Source organism: Falco cherrug, chromosome 20, assembly GCF_023634085.1.
Source record: "Falco cherrug isolate bFalChe1 chromosome 20, bFalChe1.pri, whole genome shotgun sequence".
NCBI classification, from domain to species: domain Eukaryota; kingdom Metazoa; phylum Chordata; class Aves; order Falconiformes; family Falconidae; genus Falco; species Falco cherrug.
Window position 1 is genome coordinate 374,837 of NC_073716.1, and position 18,077 is coordinate 392,913.

Sequence of the window (18,077 nt, forward strand, 5' to 3'; positions counted from 1 at the left end):
AGCCATTTGGCTGCCTCCAACTGCTGCACGAAGCTCTCACACAGCCACAAGTTAGAGACTGCTGCAATGCATGCATTTAGAAGTAGAAAGTTTTCAGTAGTGGAGTTCTAGATTTGCAGTGTCCCTAGCTTTCCCAACTGCATCGACATCAGTCAGCTCAGAGCTTCCTAAAGAGTCTCCCTCAGCCAGCCAACCTCTGCATCTAAAAAGAGAAAATAAAAGTCTTCAGTAAACTTTTAAAAATTTCCAGGGTCAATTTTCAATGCAGAATACTTATGGCTGAATCAAAACACAATGGCAGGCAAAAATAAAGTTCCAATTACTACTTTAGAGTTGTAAAATTTTCTTCCTTCTCTCTCCAGATTTCACCCTGGAGAAACTGACCCTTTAGTATCAGAAGAATTTAAGGACATGCTGTTCAGACCCTGACATTTTTAGAGGACGTCCCTGCAAAGGCCTGTCTTAAGGTGATGAAGTATAAAGTAACAGTCCATATTTAAATATAATCAGCTTTCATGTTAACTGTGCAACAAGGGGCTCTCTCAGGTTTTGCCATGCAGGGAAGCTTTCCCTGCATTTTTTAGTATCAAGGTCTGTCTAATGGTTTTGGATGCAGTTTTCAGTTTACTGGCTCAAGCAAGAGTTATAGGCTTTCAAGACAGAATTTCTCAGGGAGAGTTTTAGCTGAGATGAAGCCTAAGAAACTCTGTCACTAAGTTATGCAAGTATCTTCCACCCCACTGTAACAGGAATTAATCCTAACTATTTAAGCTCTGTATCTGCTTCCCCCATCTAAATCTTGTAATGCTCTTTACAACACATCATCTTATTCAGATGATGCTCCTGATCTGAGGGGGCAGCAAGATAACAGAAATGCCTGCAATGAATTTCCCATGAGCATTTCAAGACACAGCAGGACCCTGTGACACAGAACCACCTCTTTCAGACAAAATACACACACCAAACCAGGCTGCTGGATATGTACCAGTGTCCCCAGCTGCACCCCAGCTCTGCGTCCTTGATCTTTAACATCATCCTAGACAATCTAGCTGCAAGATCTCTATATAAACCAATTTTATGCACAACAGTTACTCGGACACAGTTCAGGTAGCACAAGCAGAAGGGACACAGAGCAGGAGGTAAGGCTGGTACACAGCAAGAAATCCAGTGTTTATCCTTCTGTTCTTCTTGTTTTAAAATGTAACTGGACAAGAGACATATACAGGACTTCCAGAGGATGTTAAGAACAGTGATCTATAAGCATTCAGGGAACTGCACTTCATCTGACCTCACTCTGCAAGATAGCATTTGATCAGGCAACTTACCTCCTCTGAGGACCAAAACTACTTTAACTGGACATTTCCAGTGCAGTGACAAACAGCAGAAGCATTAGTGAAATAAAGAACAAAACTAAAGCTTCAACATCATAACGATTTAAATCTCATTTCATTTTCTCTGCAGTTTCATCATGTTGAATCAAGTTACCTGACAGGTTGTTGCAAATAGGTCAAAAATTTCTCAGCAGCGAGCAAACTTCAGAAATATATCCTCAGTTTTTATTTAATTGTTTTTTTTCCAGGTGGACCAGGTAAAGGAAACCACATGTCCTGACTGCTGCATTAAAGAAATGAGACAGAATCAGTGATTTTGGAACAGTCCCAATCTTTAACATAGCAAAGACTAAAAACCCTTACAGGGAAAGAACTGCCTTTTCCCAGCATTGTGCCTTTACTGCACTCTCTCTTCATTCAGAAGAAACGTGAAGATTCAAGAAACCACGTTTGCAACCATTGCAGTCAGCCTGGGTACTTCCTCATGTGCTGCTTCTGCATAAGGTCTTCTCCAGGAGTGCTTTATCTACCCCACAATCTGAAAGCAATGCAGGATTATGCAAGGAATAAATTCTTTTGCTCTGCGAATCCCAGAAAGCCTAAAAGAAGGTGAACAGGCAGTTTTACTTGTTTGTTGTGAAATTTGAAATCCTGTGCTTCATACACTACAGAAATCTGCAAACGTGCCAGAAAATAGAAACATTTTACAGGAATTCACGGCACGGTCAGAGCTAGCTACCAAGACAGGAATGAAGGCAAAAATCAAAGAGCTGGAGAGGGGCTGGGATGAAAGTTCACAGAAACTGGAGACAAAAAGAATCTCTTCCCCACAAAGACAGCTACGGACAGACCTTTTAAAGTGGAAGAGACATGGGGAAGATCTCAAGCTTTAACCAAAGACAGAGTAGGAAATCCAGAGAAGCCTGCCAGAACGTGCTTACTCAAGGTACCAAAAGACAAGCAAGGCACCTCCACAGAAACCCCACAAAAAATGAAGCCAAGCAGGGACGCACAGAAGATCTCCAGTACAAGACAGGCAGCGGCAGGATGACCACAAGCAGCCTCTGAAGGCCGGACACACTCTGCATACCACGAAAAGAAAAATCTCACTTTATCCCAAAAGCAAGAAAGGAAAGTTGTGTGCAGTAGCAATGTGATGGGGAAGAAGAATACAATAGAAAAAGAAGAAAACCAAACACAATTTGTATGTATGGGTAGGAAAAAAAAGAACAATGTGAACGCTAAGGGGCTTCAGAGGAGAAGGACGCTGGAATTTATGGGCAGATTAAGAGATAATGATACACACAACCCTCAGCTGCTCCTGAAGAGTTAACACGTCCACAGCAGTAATTTCTGGACCAACTCTTTTCACCTCAAGTCTCTGCAAAGGAAGTATTCTATATATCTCTTCCCCACCCCCTGCCCCTCCCCCCCAATATTTTGAAATTATAATCTTTTTGCTTTTAGAGAAGATTTATAACTGAAGGGAAATTCACACCCATGCCAGGATGGGATTTCATACCTCTTTGCTCATTTCAGTAAACATTAATGCAGAAATGCAAAACCCTCAGAGCACTGAAATCCATTGCACCTTCCGCTGCGAGGCAGAAGCTGTGGTTAAACCACACTGCCCCTCATGACTCTTGCTCAAACTGTACACACAGCCCAAGACACCCAAGAAAGTACCTGCTGTTCCCAAAGCACAGCCCTCTAAGAAACCCACGAGAATCTTTCTCTGCTTCAGTGCTTGGCCCGCACAGAAAAGAGCAACCCACCGAGCTGGGTGCATCAGAAAACAAAAAACCCAGGGGCAAAGAGGATCCTGCACCAGGCTGGGGAGCTGGATTCCCATCTGATACAACCCAGCAATGACTTGCCCTGCAGGCTTCACTGAACCGGCCTCCGGGGCTTCACAACTGGCCCGGGAGCACAAGGGAAGAAATTCCAAGCTTTGTAAATCACTCCCCTGGTTACAAGCTGCGTTAAGAGAGTACAGCTGGAGAGAGCTGCCCAAAGGACACAGCATCTGCAGATATCATTGAAGGAAATTAACAGGGGACACTAGCAGTTCAACCTGTCTTTTTTTTTTTTTGGACACAGACACTGTTAAACAGTGAGTCCCTCCAACACAGCTCAAGGCCTGAAGCTGAACGAACACCCAGTTGATGGAGGAGAAGAGCGGAACTCTTCATCTTTAACTTAATTTTTACAAAGTTTGTTTTGCAAATGATAAAACAACCTGAAAAATTTCAACATCCTCAAAGTCTTTGGTTGAAGTGCACATTTTACTAAATCTAGCCAGATGCAAGGAACTACTTTGGTGGGATCTTCAAGCAAGCCCATCTCGCTGGGAGTGCCTCTGGACCGGCTTTACACTCTTGAAATTTAAGTAAGAGCTACAAGAAGACAGATAGGCAGGCAGCCTCATAAAGAGTGGTTTAGGAGCAAGCAAAAACTTGTTCAAACGTTAGTCCTTTAGGACTTATTCACTCTGATCCTGGAGAATACAGATGACTAAGGAGCTACCTGAATGATCCGTGTCATCCATATCAGAAGAGTGAAACCCAAGCAATGAAGACAGAGCTGTGGGTTTGGGCTTTTAACCTTTTTTGTTAACTCTATTTAAATCAACTCCTGATAAGCATCTAGAAATCAAGATCACTGCAAGGGGCAGGGCCCTCAATCCGAGGATGAGAAACCTTTGATTCTCAAGCCCTTGGAAATCTTCCAGTAGAGACAAAATAAAGTAAAATGAAAACAAAGTAAGACATCTTTGACATTTCTACTGTTATAGACAAGGTAGAAAACAAGGGAAAAAGAAGGTTTCCTGTCCTTTGTATGCATGACAACATAAATCACATCAACACATTATAACAAGCCCTCCTCCCTACTCACAGTCATCTCTATGGCTAGCTGCAGTTAAGCCATCTGCCTGGAGGGCCCAACATGAAGCTACTGAAGCAACTTTTCAGCAAGGAAAAAAGAAAAGTAAATCACATCTGATACACCTTCCAATGACCCTCCCATGCCTTTTCTAACTGGGAAGCAGGACACCAAAGCCAGTATTAGCTCAGCATCACAGCTAGCCTAAACAGCATAAGCACAACAGCATTACACATACAGCTGTTGTACACAGTAGCCTCAGGCTCAAGCATGCCAGGAACTGTATGAACTCTGTAATTCCTGTTCCTGAACGGATGGCACACAAGCTATAAGAAACTGAGGCACTGGGAAGAGAAGCAGCTTGCCCAGAGTCATGCAGCAGGTTCCAGACAAGCATGGTAACAATTACCTCCCATTATTTTCAAAGGATAGGCTAACCACACAACTTTCTTTGAAATTTTCCTCATTTCCTGTACAGTCAACCCTGCATTATCAGGTGGTTTGAATGGCAGCACAAGCTTAATTTTTAATGCAAAAAGGCCTGATTAATATAAACACCAAGAGGGAATGTTATGGGTCTTTCCTGGAGATCTTTCTTACAACTGTGTATCCCACCAAATCAGCATTGTCATCTTAAAACTGCAGGAGCAGTGAAGGAAGTGCCAAGATCAGCTCAGTGTAGTCAATGCTGCCATTTATGCAGCATTTCAACATCCGAGTTTTTGCATAAAGAGAACTCATTGCACTTTGGTGCTCGACATTATTTCTCTCACAGGGTCAGGCCAACTACTTGTTTTTTCTTTTGCACCATGTAGTCTGACAGTAAAAATGATTACCACACCTGGAACAGAACCACTTCTCTGCACAAATAGGTATCCAGGTTCCTCCAGTTCTCTACTCACCCAACAAATGTTGAAAACTTTGCTACAGCCCATGCAATTGTGCTAGATAAGCCCCAGCTGAAAGAAAGGTTCACAAATAAAAATCCATCCAGGGTAAATGACCTGAGAGCTTCCTAGTTCCTCTGGAGCATTCTGCTTTAGAAGGGACAGATCAAACTGACTGCATAGTCCTATCCCTTCCCCCTGCAAATTTGGTTTTAAATGTCATCTCCAGCATTTTAAAGCAGAGAAAAACTTGTTTCACCCACTGAATGTCAACACCAGTCAAGATTAGTTATAGATGTGTCCTTTGTTTCCCCTTTCCCACACCCGTATCCAGAGGCTAACAAACTGGGAGCAGCAAGTTTAGACTGAAAGTATGATCTGTATCAGCTAAGGACTGCAATACCATGAGTGGGCTCCAATTACTGTGCAGGAAACTTGTTCTACATTAAACAAAGCCACCTGCAATACTTCACCTCCAAACCTGAGCCATGTATTGTATTCAGCTGTGTTCTGCACAAAGACTGATTTGATTCCATAGGACAGAGGCAGGATTCTTCCTGGCTAGTGCTGCAGCAGGACATCGTCAAGATTTCCCCATCCCTCAACCAGTCCCTACATGAGTACTTTTTCCCCCTTACCTGTGCTTAACCCTTTAATTCCATGAGCCTGCTTACCAACAGCAAAACTCCAGAGACAAAGGCAGAATTACTTAATAGTGATGAATCCCAAAATCTGGAAATGCAAAGCCTGTCAAAGCAGCTATTTGCACAGTGCAGCAGCACAATTTTCCTGTGACAGTACTCTACATTCCTGCTTGAAGAGTCAATACCAACTGAGCTGCTACTTCTGAGATACTGCTTCTCTAAGATGAGCTCCTTCACTTTTGAGTTGGGTGCAGGATATAAACATTATGAATCTGTGTCCTTTGTTCACTTGCTTAAGCACCCCCTGGAAAACTACAGGTGTTAAACAGCATGAAAGAAAACTCAAGAGCAGACACCACAAACATCTGGACAGTTTCAGCAAGGAAAGCCTTTATACCCCATCCCCCAGGACACAACACTCCATCAGATACCAACTGCTAAAGTGAACACAGTGAGGCCTGAAGCACTTAAGATATTCAGCTAAAAAGACTGAGGAGGGGAGGAGACCCCCACACTCCTTACATGATGCCTGTAGCAAAGGGAGGAAGCAGAGGATGCTACTGGTAACAGCTCTGCTGCATCACTCCCATGGAGGCAGCAATCCCACAGCACTTTCAAGTGGTAAACAGATATTTTTATTCCTAAAGAAACGCTTTCATTTCGCTAAACATACACTCAGTAATGCCAATGAATAGTGTCCCACTCATCTGCCTCTGTAATATGCACCAGGCACGGGTTTAATTCAGACACCAAATGAAGATATTTGGCAGTCCACTCAGTCTCTCTAGCAGGATCCACAGAGCAAAAACAACTGGACATCTCAAAAACAGGCAAGTTCAGCAGGCAAGCAACAAAATCCCATCTAGATGAGTCAGCTCAGCCAACAGTAACTTCCTGAAAAGCTAAAAGGCACCACATAATTCTGGGGTTGTAGGGGTGGTGGTGGGAAAACTTGTGAATTTATTGAAATCTGGTGAAGAGAGGCTATGATTAAAGCTTTGGTTTCACAGAGAGTTGGTGGGAAATACATGAAGTGCAAGACAGAGGCTTTGTCAAAGCCATTCATGAAACCCCCAAATCAAGCATTTAGGTCTACAGGTGAGGACTTGCATCTCTGCACCTCACTGCTGATCCTCTTACACCACACTGTCACTGGTACACAGGTACACCCTTTCACCTCCCAAGAAATCTACTCCAACACCATTCAGAAAAGCAGTTGGTAAGGTAACTCCCGGATCAGCTATCCATCCCATCTTATCCCTACGCATTTACATAAGGAATGCACTGAAGGAGTCTGCTTGACTAGCAATGTGTGACATGATTTTGCTTTTCCACTATATTCCATCTTCTCCCACTCTGTGCATGAACCAATTTAGATGACTACAACTTCTTACCTGCTCACATTCACGAAATTCTATGTTCACCAATGGGTCCGCAAATTAAAATTTGGGCTGCAATTTAAATAATCCTTTTTTTTTCACTAGTGTCATACTGGAGGGGGGGGGGGGGGAAGGGAGAAGACAAAGACTTCTCAGTGTCTTGCTTAAGAAAATTAACTGGGGTTACTGGGCAGTGCATTCACAAGTGTGAAGGCACAGGTCTCAGGAAGGCTGGATGCAAACGTTGAAACTCTCCCACCAGCACATGGTTCTGTGTGGGCTTTGGAGGAAACAACTGAGGCCACAAACAGCACAAGCATTGCCGTTAACAGATTTAAACTTCAAAGTCTCTACAGAGCTCACTCCACCCCAGACAACACATAACCTTGCCAGTATCACAGCACCTGCAGAGCTCTGACTAACCCCAGTAGACCCCTCTGAGCCACCTAAGCTGGCAGAAACAGATGCAACAAGGATGGGTCCAGCCTGCACCTGAAGAGGATCACACACTAATACACTACCTGCTTCACCACCAAAAGCCACATCACTGAAGAGATAAGCAATTTAAAAAAAACAACACACTGACCCCAATGACATAGATCAGATCCATCACTACAACTCCCAACATCCTGGATTTCTAAATAGCAAGTCCTTTTAAAATATTCTTAGACCTCCTTCCTGGCATCCCACAGCTCTAGCTCTTCCTTTTAACAGAAGCCCTTTGAAAGACTCAGCAGCTGCTCCTCATCTCAATGGGATCCCTCTATTATCTGAGCAGCTGCAGGATCAGACCCCAGATCACTCCACACCTCTTCTTCCAGCAAGAACCACAGAGATCCGCAGCAGCTAACCACCATGCAGCTCGAGTGATTCAGTAAGTCTGCAGAGTCAAATGAGGAAGATTTGACAAAGCAGCAGATTTCCACGCTGAGCCCCAAAAAGGTAGGAGCAAAAGTGTTAGATTATGAATCACCAGGGTATCAGCTTTTGGTTAAACCCTGCCAGTTTACTGCTACAGCTCCCACACATGCAGGCAGCAAACTGAAGCATACAAAGAGCAAGGAGGCAGAAAGCAATGAAAATTTCAAACTTCCAAAACTGTGTAGATGAAATGACTATGATCAAGAGGAAAAACTCAAGCTCCTAAAGCCGGTACAGTGAGCTACAGAGCCAGGAAGAAATGAAGGCCAGCAATCCTGGTTCATGTCAATGGAGCTCCAGCCGTTTTGCCCTCAGAAAGCTGCATGGTATTCACCACACTTTGGAGCAGGTACAGTACAGAGCCCTAACAGAACTAAGAGATCACAGGCAGCCTAGCTCTCCCTTCTTTCAGATTTGCTTTATTTTCTTACTAACAGCTGAAGCTACTGAGTAATTGCCCTATTAACAGCGACTTCACCTCAATTTCAGCATACCACTGAGAGGGAAGGCAAGACTAGCACTCCGAAGAATTTATTCCATTAACTTGTTTCACGTGTAAATTAAGCAAAAAAGCTTTTTAATAGCTTCTCTGATCAATACCAACCCTGCCAGTGGCAGGAATGACCGTTAAGTCTCAAGCAGTGAAACGCAGGAGACTTCAGGAAAGGACACTGATTCTCACTATAGGATGGGCTGCAGCACTGTCCTCTGCAAAGCCGATTAAATCGCTCCTGTATTAACCAAGAGACCAGCGCTTTGAACAGATGCCACGAGGATCAGCTGGCCCAAAGCTTGACAAATATTTCTCTCTGTTCCAGAAGTCCGTTTAATTCAAACCTAACCCAAAAAGTGTTTCACTGCTATTTTAACGCTTCTTGAGATAGTGAACGGCCAAGAGCCCAACATTCAAAAGCAGTCCCGTGAACAGCCAAAAGTAATACGTACATAAAGAAAAGCCAAAGACAGTTACTATGTCTCCAGAAAGTTGTATTTAAATAAGCATTCCTGAAGCGGTCAGAAAAAATCTCAGTGGTGCAATTAGGGACAAATTGCCATCAGCACAAATCAAATTATTACTTCTTTATCAAGCCAGATCAGATGCATAAAATACAGGACTCGAGTTTTTTGCGAAACCACCTCCGAACAGGCAGATCCCTGCCCCGGCAGCCCGCAAGCAGCGGCACGTCCTGCCTGCACCGACGCTGGGGCCGGGGTCAGAGCTGCCCCTCCGTGTGCGACCGCAGCCCGCGGGAGCGCCCGAGCCACCTCGGCTGTTCGGGGACGCGGCCCGCCACTCCCCTTCGCTCACTGTCTCTTCTGCCTTGTGTCGCGCCCCACCCCCCCCGCCCGCCCCGGTTTCTTTTCCCCTGTCCGCGGTTCGCTCGGTTTTTTCACTTCCACCCACGCAGCACCGATCAGGACCTTCCCCAGCACACGGCGGCATTCACCAATGCCGGACGGGAGGTGCTGGCGCGCACAGCCCCGGAACCCCCTCCTGCAAGGGCCGAGCACGGCTTCGTCTCAGCTGCCGGGGCCCGGGGCACAGAGGCGCTCCCCCGCGGGGGCGCGCTGCAGAGCGGTTCGCACAGGGACTAGCCGCTGCGCGCGCCCGGGAGGTGCCGCTGAGAACCGGCGGAGCGGCTCTCGGTACCGCTTCAGAGCCCCACCCCGGGCCGGGGACACTAGGCTTCCCCGCCGCCCCGCCTGCGCACGGGAGGTGCCCGCTTCCACCCACCGTTACCTGCCCGGCCCCCGTCTCCGCGGCGCTGCTGGAGCTGGAAGGGGACGGTGGCGCGGAGCGGCTGGAGCCCCCCCACTCCGCCGCGGCAGTAGGGCGCACCTGCCATCCCGCCCGCCCTCCCGCAGCACTGACGCCAGTCCGCCGCCAGCAACTCTTATCAACGCTGCGGGGGCGGCGCCGGCGGGCGGAAGCCAGCGATCACTGGCTGTCCGTAGCCAACCGACCCGCCCCCTCCAACCAAAGCCAATGAGCGCTCCCTGCAAGCTCCTCCCATGCACGAGCTGTAACAGCAGCCAATCAGAAATGCAGTCACCTTTAATAGGCGTCAACCCTCCGCCAGAGCCAATCAAACAGGGAAGAGATACTCACGCCCTGCCCTCTCCCCCTGCAAACGGCGGCGGCAGGACCAATCGGAACAGGGGACAGCGGTGTAAAGCCCGCCCTACCACGGAGGAGCCAATCCTAAGCCTCTTCCAACGCCCCGCCCCTTCCCCGCGAAGGCTAATCAGAGCGTTCGCCCTCTGCCTCTGGCGGGTCACGTGGGCGGGCCTGGTTTCTCTTTCACCTTGGGAGGGAGGCGCGGCCCCGGGCCGCTGCAGGTCCCAGGGCGGCGGGGGCTACGCTGCGTGCAGCGGAGAAGGAGAAATGCAGGAAGAAGCAGAAAGCTTAAACATAGTCAAGATCATAGTGCAGGCTTCTAGCACTAAGCTCCCGGCCCCCCACCCACGGCCCTCCCGCCGCTCCAAGGGAGCGGAGGCTTTCATCAGCTGGATGGGGTTTCCCCCCTGCCATTTTCCTGAGCTCTGCGCTGAGCACAGTGAACATCGCAGCGGGCGTTTGCCTTTCAACTAAAAAAACCTGCTGTGGAAAATTCTAATACAAGTTTTACTGCGGGGTGAACTTCCAATTGTGTGTACCCCTCCGCCATCTGAAATTCAAGCGATCTCACTGCAACCCCACTCTGGCTGAATTAAGAGGGTTTTTTGTAAAAAAAAAAAAAAAGCAGCTGGAAAAAGACAAATCAAAATGTTGAGGTTGGGGGTTCTTTTCTGTTCCTCAAGTATCATTTCTGGTCCTGTCTTCTATTTAAACCTTATAATTACATAGTGTTATCTGATTTCTTGACAAGGTATCACAACATGCTTTTTTTCCCTTGTTCTAGTTCCCTAAAACATGTTTTTAGTCTAACTAGTCCTCAAATCAAGGTCATTATGTTTCACCCTTTCCGTTCACCATACCTCTACTAAACCTACAAGCAGACTCTACCTGCTAGGGGTCCAGGCCTACATTCTACCTCCAGATGGATGCAGTTATGTGGGTTTAGAGAAAGGAAGCACCTGTCCAAGTGGAAAAGGTGGGGCTGATCTAGCTAACCCAGGAGCCTGGGAAGCCATGGCACAGCTAGCTAAGAACAGGGGGGAAAGGCATGAGGTAGCAAAGTAGCCCAGGCTTCGTGCCAACCTCTCTGGAGAGGAGAGGCTGTGACTGCAGCAGACCGTTGGTCTCCCCAGTGGCTATCACAGCAAAGCAGCACTCCCCATCCTCTTCCTGTATCTCTCCACTCACAAGGCCGGCTGTTTCTGTTTGCATGTAATCAGGCAACAGATGGTAAACTAGACAGTGCCATCTTCTTGCTTCTAGAAAAACCAGGGGGTGGGGTGGGTAAGAGGTGGCATATATTACGATACTGCAGTGACAGAACGTACCTCCTGATGGAAGCAAAGATGCAACAGAAACCACAGCTTTGGTTATTAGATCTTAGTAAAAAACCAAAATGCCACCCATCAAACTAATCATCCCTATCTCTTCTAGCAAAAAGTGCTGCACAATCTCTGATAAGGTCAGTCACACAGGGAGGCACAATGACCTCTGCTCAGGCCTGTCCTAAGGTAGGGGAACATTCCAGAACAGCAGCAGTGTCAGGGAGCATTTCTGAGAGTTAACAGCATTCCTCAGAAGACAGATCAAGTATTTCTCAGTTTGCTCAATCTTACAACCTAAAATTAAGTTTGAAACTCAACAAACAAGTGGTGTTCTCCTAACAGTTCTTCCTATCCCAGCTCCCGCTGCAGCAACAAGGTAAAACTACACCTAGCTGATCTTTGAAACCTTGCTGCCTACTCTGTATACAGACATTTCTTCAAGTCAAAGACACTCTTCCTAAAAATATTTCTTTCCCAAGGTCCGTAGTAACTATTAGCAAAGAAATAGAAAATCAAATGTATAGGAACAGAGAGGGAACTACCAACGTGCAGCTGTTCAGAAGAATATAAAATTGCAATGAAAAATAGTTCGAAATGCTACATAGAGGAGTTTTGAACATATTCTTCTTCCACTGACAGACTGGTAGCTCGACTTTTCTAGCAACCCTTCAGTCAGTCCTTCCAACCTAGAAATTCAAATTCACCTTTCAGTTTCTCTGCCACACTGTCTTTTTAAGGCACTGCAATTTGAACCCAATACCCACAGCTGGACAAATTAAAAATGCTCACTCCTCTGTGCTGTTCTGTTTTAGCATAAAGGAGGTCACACAGCTGTGCCTTTGATAGTTCCCACCGTATCTCATGCTACAAATGCAGCAAGGAATACTGAATAAAAAAAACCAAACAAGCCACAAAGTGGTTTGGCACAACTAGGCTAAGTGCCACTCTATCTCAAGCCCAAGTTTTGTTTTCACCAAAGGCTTCGCTCAAGGCTTAAAAAACCCCACATTTTGCTTTAATATGTAGGAAGAGGCAAGAAAGCACCAGCTGTTCCCTATCAAATGGGCTACAGCCATTCTAGCTCAGATGAGTTGCACATTATCAGCCAGCCAAGTTTATTTGCAACAAAAATGGGACTTTCTGTATCCTTCCCCAAAGACACACACCACAGAGTAAGTGTTATAAAATTAAAGTTCCTACATTCCCACAGGCTATACTCCAGCCTACGCAATGCGGTCATCTCCCCGTAATTAAGGTTCCTAATTCTGTGCTGCATAGTAGCAGAAGTAACACAATCTTTTACAACTGCTTGAGGGCTGCAGGTCAAGGATCCAACTTCTTATCATACTCTGCCTGCTTGTTTCCATTGCCTCTGCCACAGCAGCTTCTGTAGCCTTCTCTCCTTGCACAGAAGGAGACCTGACCTACCACACCACCAGTTAACTATTCTCAGTTTTCAGAGCCTCAGAAAGCCAGCCATTTCATTACGATTAGCAAACACCACAAAGCTTCAGAATTATCAAATGCATCTCATGGCTATGGACAGACCTATTCAACGTGTTCCAGAAAGTCACCTTTTAACACTTAATAGCACTGTCCAGTTCCTCAGTATTTACCAGCAGCATGCAGAAGAGTATCTCTGTGTAACAGGCCAGGCCTTCCCTTCCCCATGAGACTCCTCCGAGTACCCCCTACTACACATCCCAGAACTGCTGCCCACCGTTCTTTAGCTTTATGTCACTTGATGAAGTGACAGGAAATAGGAAACATGTCAGGCTGAAGAGTTGCCACTGCAGTCTTGTCATTCTGGTCCAGCGCTCAAGTCCCAAATGCGATTATATTTCTGGCTGTTTGCTATGGGTAGGAGGGAGACAGAGCTTAGATTTAAAGTCCTGATCAGCTGAGCATGAACGTGGAAGATCAAAGGGTCATTCAGCATACAAGCTAAGCTTTCCCTCATTGTCCTTGAACAAAATTCCTCTCACTCTGAACTGTGGAGTAAAATGCCTGCCTGTCTGCCTCCCACTCTTATCCCCAGGAGAGATGGCTGCACTTCACTACTGGACAGTTTCTGCACTCAAATGTTTTGAGATGAAAAGCTCTAAAGAGCAGCAAGATAAATAAAACTGCAGTTTATTAAAAGAGACTAACAGATTATTCACCAGACCAGCCAAGCTATTTCACAGTCTGGTCATGCTTGCAGTGCAAACAGTGGGAGTTTTGGGAACACAGCACAAACCCTGCTAAGAGTAAGGAGACATTATGAAATGGATCATTTTAACCAAGTCATGGAAAGGCTCCTAATAGTATGAATCATCAATATAACAGAAAGAAAGAGTACACTTGAAAGTAATCACTGATGTCCAGCACTGCCAACATGGTAATAGAGCATGCAAATTAATACAAGCAGACCAAGGAGAGCAAGTCAATCAAGTACCAAACAGGCAAGGGACTCAAAACTACAGCTATAACAGAGTGTATCTCATACCTGCTGCTGCAACATCCTCCACGGCTGCCTGGGTTCCTTCTACCCACTATAAAAGCCATCTGATCACCTCACTGCTGTGACCCTGTAGCTTCTCCTGCTGGAAAACAGATGCAACAGGGATGAAGTTTATTACCTGCTTTGGGATCTTTTCATCATACACTTGCAGAAGGTTGGGTACATGATCTCCCATTTTATTTTATACCACCATTAGTGCTGATGGTGTTCAGGGCTATCCCCTGCTTTGTGCCAGGCTGTGCATTTACACAGAAGCTGGCACTTGACTGTTCAAAGTGACACACAAAAGTTGCCTGCAAGAAGACATAACACATCTAGGGGACACAAGGACTTGTGATCTGTGCTGGCACATCCCACATCCTAAGAGATGATCTCGTTTCTCCTCCCAGGCCTAACCACTTGGCTTCAGGAGTTAGCCAGCATCTAGTCACCTTGTAAGATTTCCCAGAATAAACCAGCCTGCATCAGGTGTAAAACATTTCCCATTAAGGAATAACAGCATGCTTAGGACAATGTGCCTTAAAGGAAGCTTTACATTTCAGGACTGAGAAACCACAGCTTTGCCTGTTTGCACAGAAGAGCGTCAGCAATTAGAGCTCTAGTTCACCAATCAGCTACTGTCTGGCAAAGCGTGGCAGCCCAGTCACACAGCTGTACCCTTCCATTTCCTGAAACCAAATTAGATTAGAAACTGTTAAAAGTGTGATACAGAAAAAAGTTTACATAAAGGGCTGTATTTGGCACAAGAATGTTATTCCCTCATAGATACAAGGCAGTTCCAAGACATGATCCCCAAGAAGCGCTGCTGAACTTTTCCAGTACATGGAACTTACAAATTTGGTAGCAATGGTAAATAAAGCTGTGGTAACAACTGGCACAATGTAATTAGGAAAAAATGCAGACACTGAAGAAAATAACCTACTTGGCTCACCTCAGAGCTCAGCAAGCCAGAAGTTCATATGGGAAGAAACTTTTTTCTTTGCCATGAATAATTACAAAAACAGGAGTTTCAAAGGAAATCAGCAGTTCCAGCTGGCACATAAACCTTATCCTAGGAACAGCCATTTTGCAGCAGTGCACTTCTAACAGGACACAAGACCCCAGAAAGCAATAACATTACTCACCCCAATCTTTACTTATCTGAAAATTTTCTTCAGGACAATATGTTTTTTCCTAATTAGAGCTATACAGGACAGTGATCATATCACATGTTACAAACTGGTGTAAAAGCTACTGCTTCCACGTTGCGATATGCTTCCTCCAGATATATCCTCCCATTCTCCATCCGTTCTGGATTGTCAGTTTGCACTCTGTTTTGGCTCCTTCAGTGTTAAAGCACAGAGCTAATCAGTATCCTAAGAAACTAATAGAAAGATAAACCTGCCTAAACAGAGAAGCTGCCAAATTGATGCACGTCTGATATCAGAGTAAGCCAGACCATCCCAGCAATGGTGTCATTCAGTGTACCAAACTGGTAGTAGGCTGATCAAAATCATTTTGCCTAGCTCTGGTTTTTACTTCCACCCTGTCTTAGTACAATTTTCTCTTGCTCCTTATCTTAAGACTGCTTACTTTCTTGACCTTTGGCTGAGCCTCCAAGTATACTCCACCCTTTAGTCTGGGGTGCCACTTGGTTTGTTACCTGCTTCCTATTTTCACTTTGAATCTAAATAGCAGGCACATCCTAAATCATCCCTCTATCTCCACTACTGCAGGCAATTACCTGGGGCACAGACTATGATGATTAGGGACCACTCTTTAATTAGTGGAGCAAGCAAAGACAAATTCTGTCCCTACTATACTCACATATAACTTGTTTTTTATATCCCCAATCAAGATATCCAATGCCAGCTGGAAACTAAGCTACAAAGTCTATGGCTAGTTGCCCACAGCACCACAGTCAGTTTTATGAAAAAGAACTGCCCAGAGGATGGGCTCAGAAATGCCAAACAGGATAAAGTTTCACCTTCACTTCCCACGTCAGTGTCACCTTTTGTGACAAATGTTTCTTAAACCTGCAAAAGTCTGTGTCATTGGGCTAAACAACATGAACAGAGTTTTCCTTCAAGGAAGTATACAGTGGACTTGATTGATTAGGAGGCAAGGCATTAAGATCACTGCCAGGCAGTTGGAGAGCACTGCCTAGACTGGAAGGAATGTATTAAAGGAGCAGATCACAAATCCAAAAGCAGACAAGAGAACCCAAAAAATAAGCCATTTTAGCAGGAACAGCACAGGGATGGCATAAAAATATCTGGTCTATCAATAGGCTTTAGTTCTACCAGGGCAAAATGTACTTTTTTATTGCAACTATTTAATAATTAGATTATACTATGAGACCCAAGGGAGGGAGGGAGGAGGGGAGGGAACCAGGAAGTGTGGCTATATTCAGCTGTAACTAAGTGAAAAACTTCTGCTTTCAGCAAAAGTCAGACTAGGTCTTTTTTCCATTACAATTTAAAAAAAAAAAATGTAGGCCAAATGGGACTGACCTTGTTCCCAATGCCAGAAAACACAGGCTCCGCTCAGATGTCTGTGTGCCAGAGCCCCAGGGAAAGAGCGCGAGCATGGATTCCGTTCAAGTTTACTGAAACACCCTTGTCCATCTACAGCTAGATGTGTTCTGCAAGACCTTCAGATCAATGCATAGTACATGGCCACAGTTCTCCATACAGGGGTGTCTGTGACTATTTATACAAGTCAGCATCCATTCAGATCTAAACCAGCTTCAGGCTTTAAAAAACAAAAAACCAAAACAGACACCACCACACCCAACCTGCCTGCTGAACTGTATGCAAACAAATCCTTTTCAAACTGAAGGCCTCCTGATATGCAACAGCTGATGAATATTATTTTTTTTAATGCAAAAGTAAAAAATACTATGCCAATCTGCTAATAAATCCCACAGGCTATACCTGCTTCAACACTATGATTGTCTCAGTTGAGTACATTCGTTACTGTTGAGTTTGTTTCTGAAGCATACCAAAGCCCACTAGAGAGCTGGCATCTTCAGCTGTAAACAGAAGTAAAGATGCAAAAATACCTAGGGCCAAGCTTGTTGTTAGACCAAGTTCCACAGCAGATTTTCTACCACATCACATTCTGTGCCTTGTACCTTCTACAATTTGTATATACATACCCACACTTAACCAGTTTACACATGGCTGACTATACTTTATCAAGAACCAAGTTCAAGCTTCTCAGCTAGTGACAGAATAATTTAGGCTCCAACCCCTGCTCAAAGCCAGGCTGATGCAGATCAGGTTGCTCAGGCCCAGTCCAAAAATACAGGCAGCAAACAGCAGCTAGCCCTCAGTTATTCTATAGTAAAAGTGCCCTTGTGACAGATGGCGACCCACTCCCAAAAAGGTCTTTAAGACACATCAAATTGGGTTAGAAGTCAAGAAGTTCTCTGATGCAGCTCTGTTGCCCAGACTTACAACATCTAAAACTCAAACATTTTAAAATATATAGCTGGAACCCAAACCCAAGAGGGAAGCCACCTCTACTCACCTTCTGAAAGTATGAAAGTAAGAGCAGCAGCAGTCCTGGATCTTCCTATCAGTGTAACAGTGCCCTGGATATTTGCACCACTTTATCATTATCCTAGTCTTTCTGTAACTCTAGTCCCCAAGACTAGACTGAGATGATACGGACTGAGAAGACACCTAAAAGCAAATAAGATTTATTCAAGTATAGTACTTCAGATATTTTTACGGTATATTTTCATTACATAGCATTTCTCTCACTTGCTTTAAAACACACTTAAGTAGGTAAAGCAACTCTGTAGGAATGCATTATACCAAGTAACACACAAAGTAATTAAATTGAATGCTTTGAAGTACTTTACAAGCATTTTTTCTGCTTCAACACAATTCCTACATAAGCAAGCCCACTTTATATTATCACTAATATAAGTGATAGCTATATTACAGATCCTGCAGGCAGCTCACTTAATACCACTGTCTCCAGAACTAGTGGGAACCAAGGCAGATTATAGTTTTAAACCTAATTTCAACCTACTGATGCTTGCACCTGTTTATGGAGATTGGATTTAATGAAAATTCCCTTTTAATTGCCTGTAT

At 45.0% G+C, this 18,077-nt stretch overlaps 1 protein-coding gene across 12 annotated transcripts in view; it reads right to left on the reverse strand.

Annotated features, from left to right (window-relative positions):
• FAM117A (family with sequence similarity 117 member A) overlaps positions 1–18,077 on the reverse strand; it is a 32,330-nt gene that overhangs the window by 11,056 nt on the left and 3,197 nt on the right. For 2 of the 12 annotated variants that reach the window (XM_055697845.1, XM_055697844.1), the window contains exons 3-4: positions 17,506–17,660; positions 13,978–14,074 (exon numbers count right to left, since the gene is read on the reverse strand). In XM_055697845.1, coding sequence (XP_055553820.1) covers positions 13,978–14,036 — 59 coding nt within the window. In that variant the 5' untranslated portion in view covers positions 14,037–14,074; positions 17,506–17,660. Of the gene's footprint in view, positions 1–1,485; positions 1,615–9,780; positions 9,937–13,977; positions 14,075–17,505; positions 17,661–18,077 lie in introns of those variants that run through there. The other 10 variants (XM_055697846.1, XM_055697848.1, XM_055697849.1 and 7 more) reach the window with 10 other exon arrangements.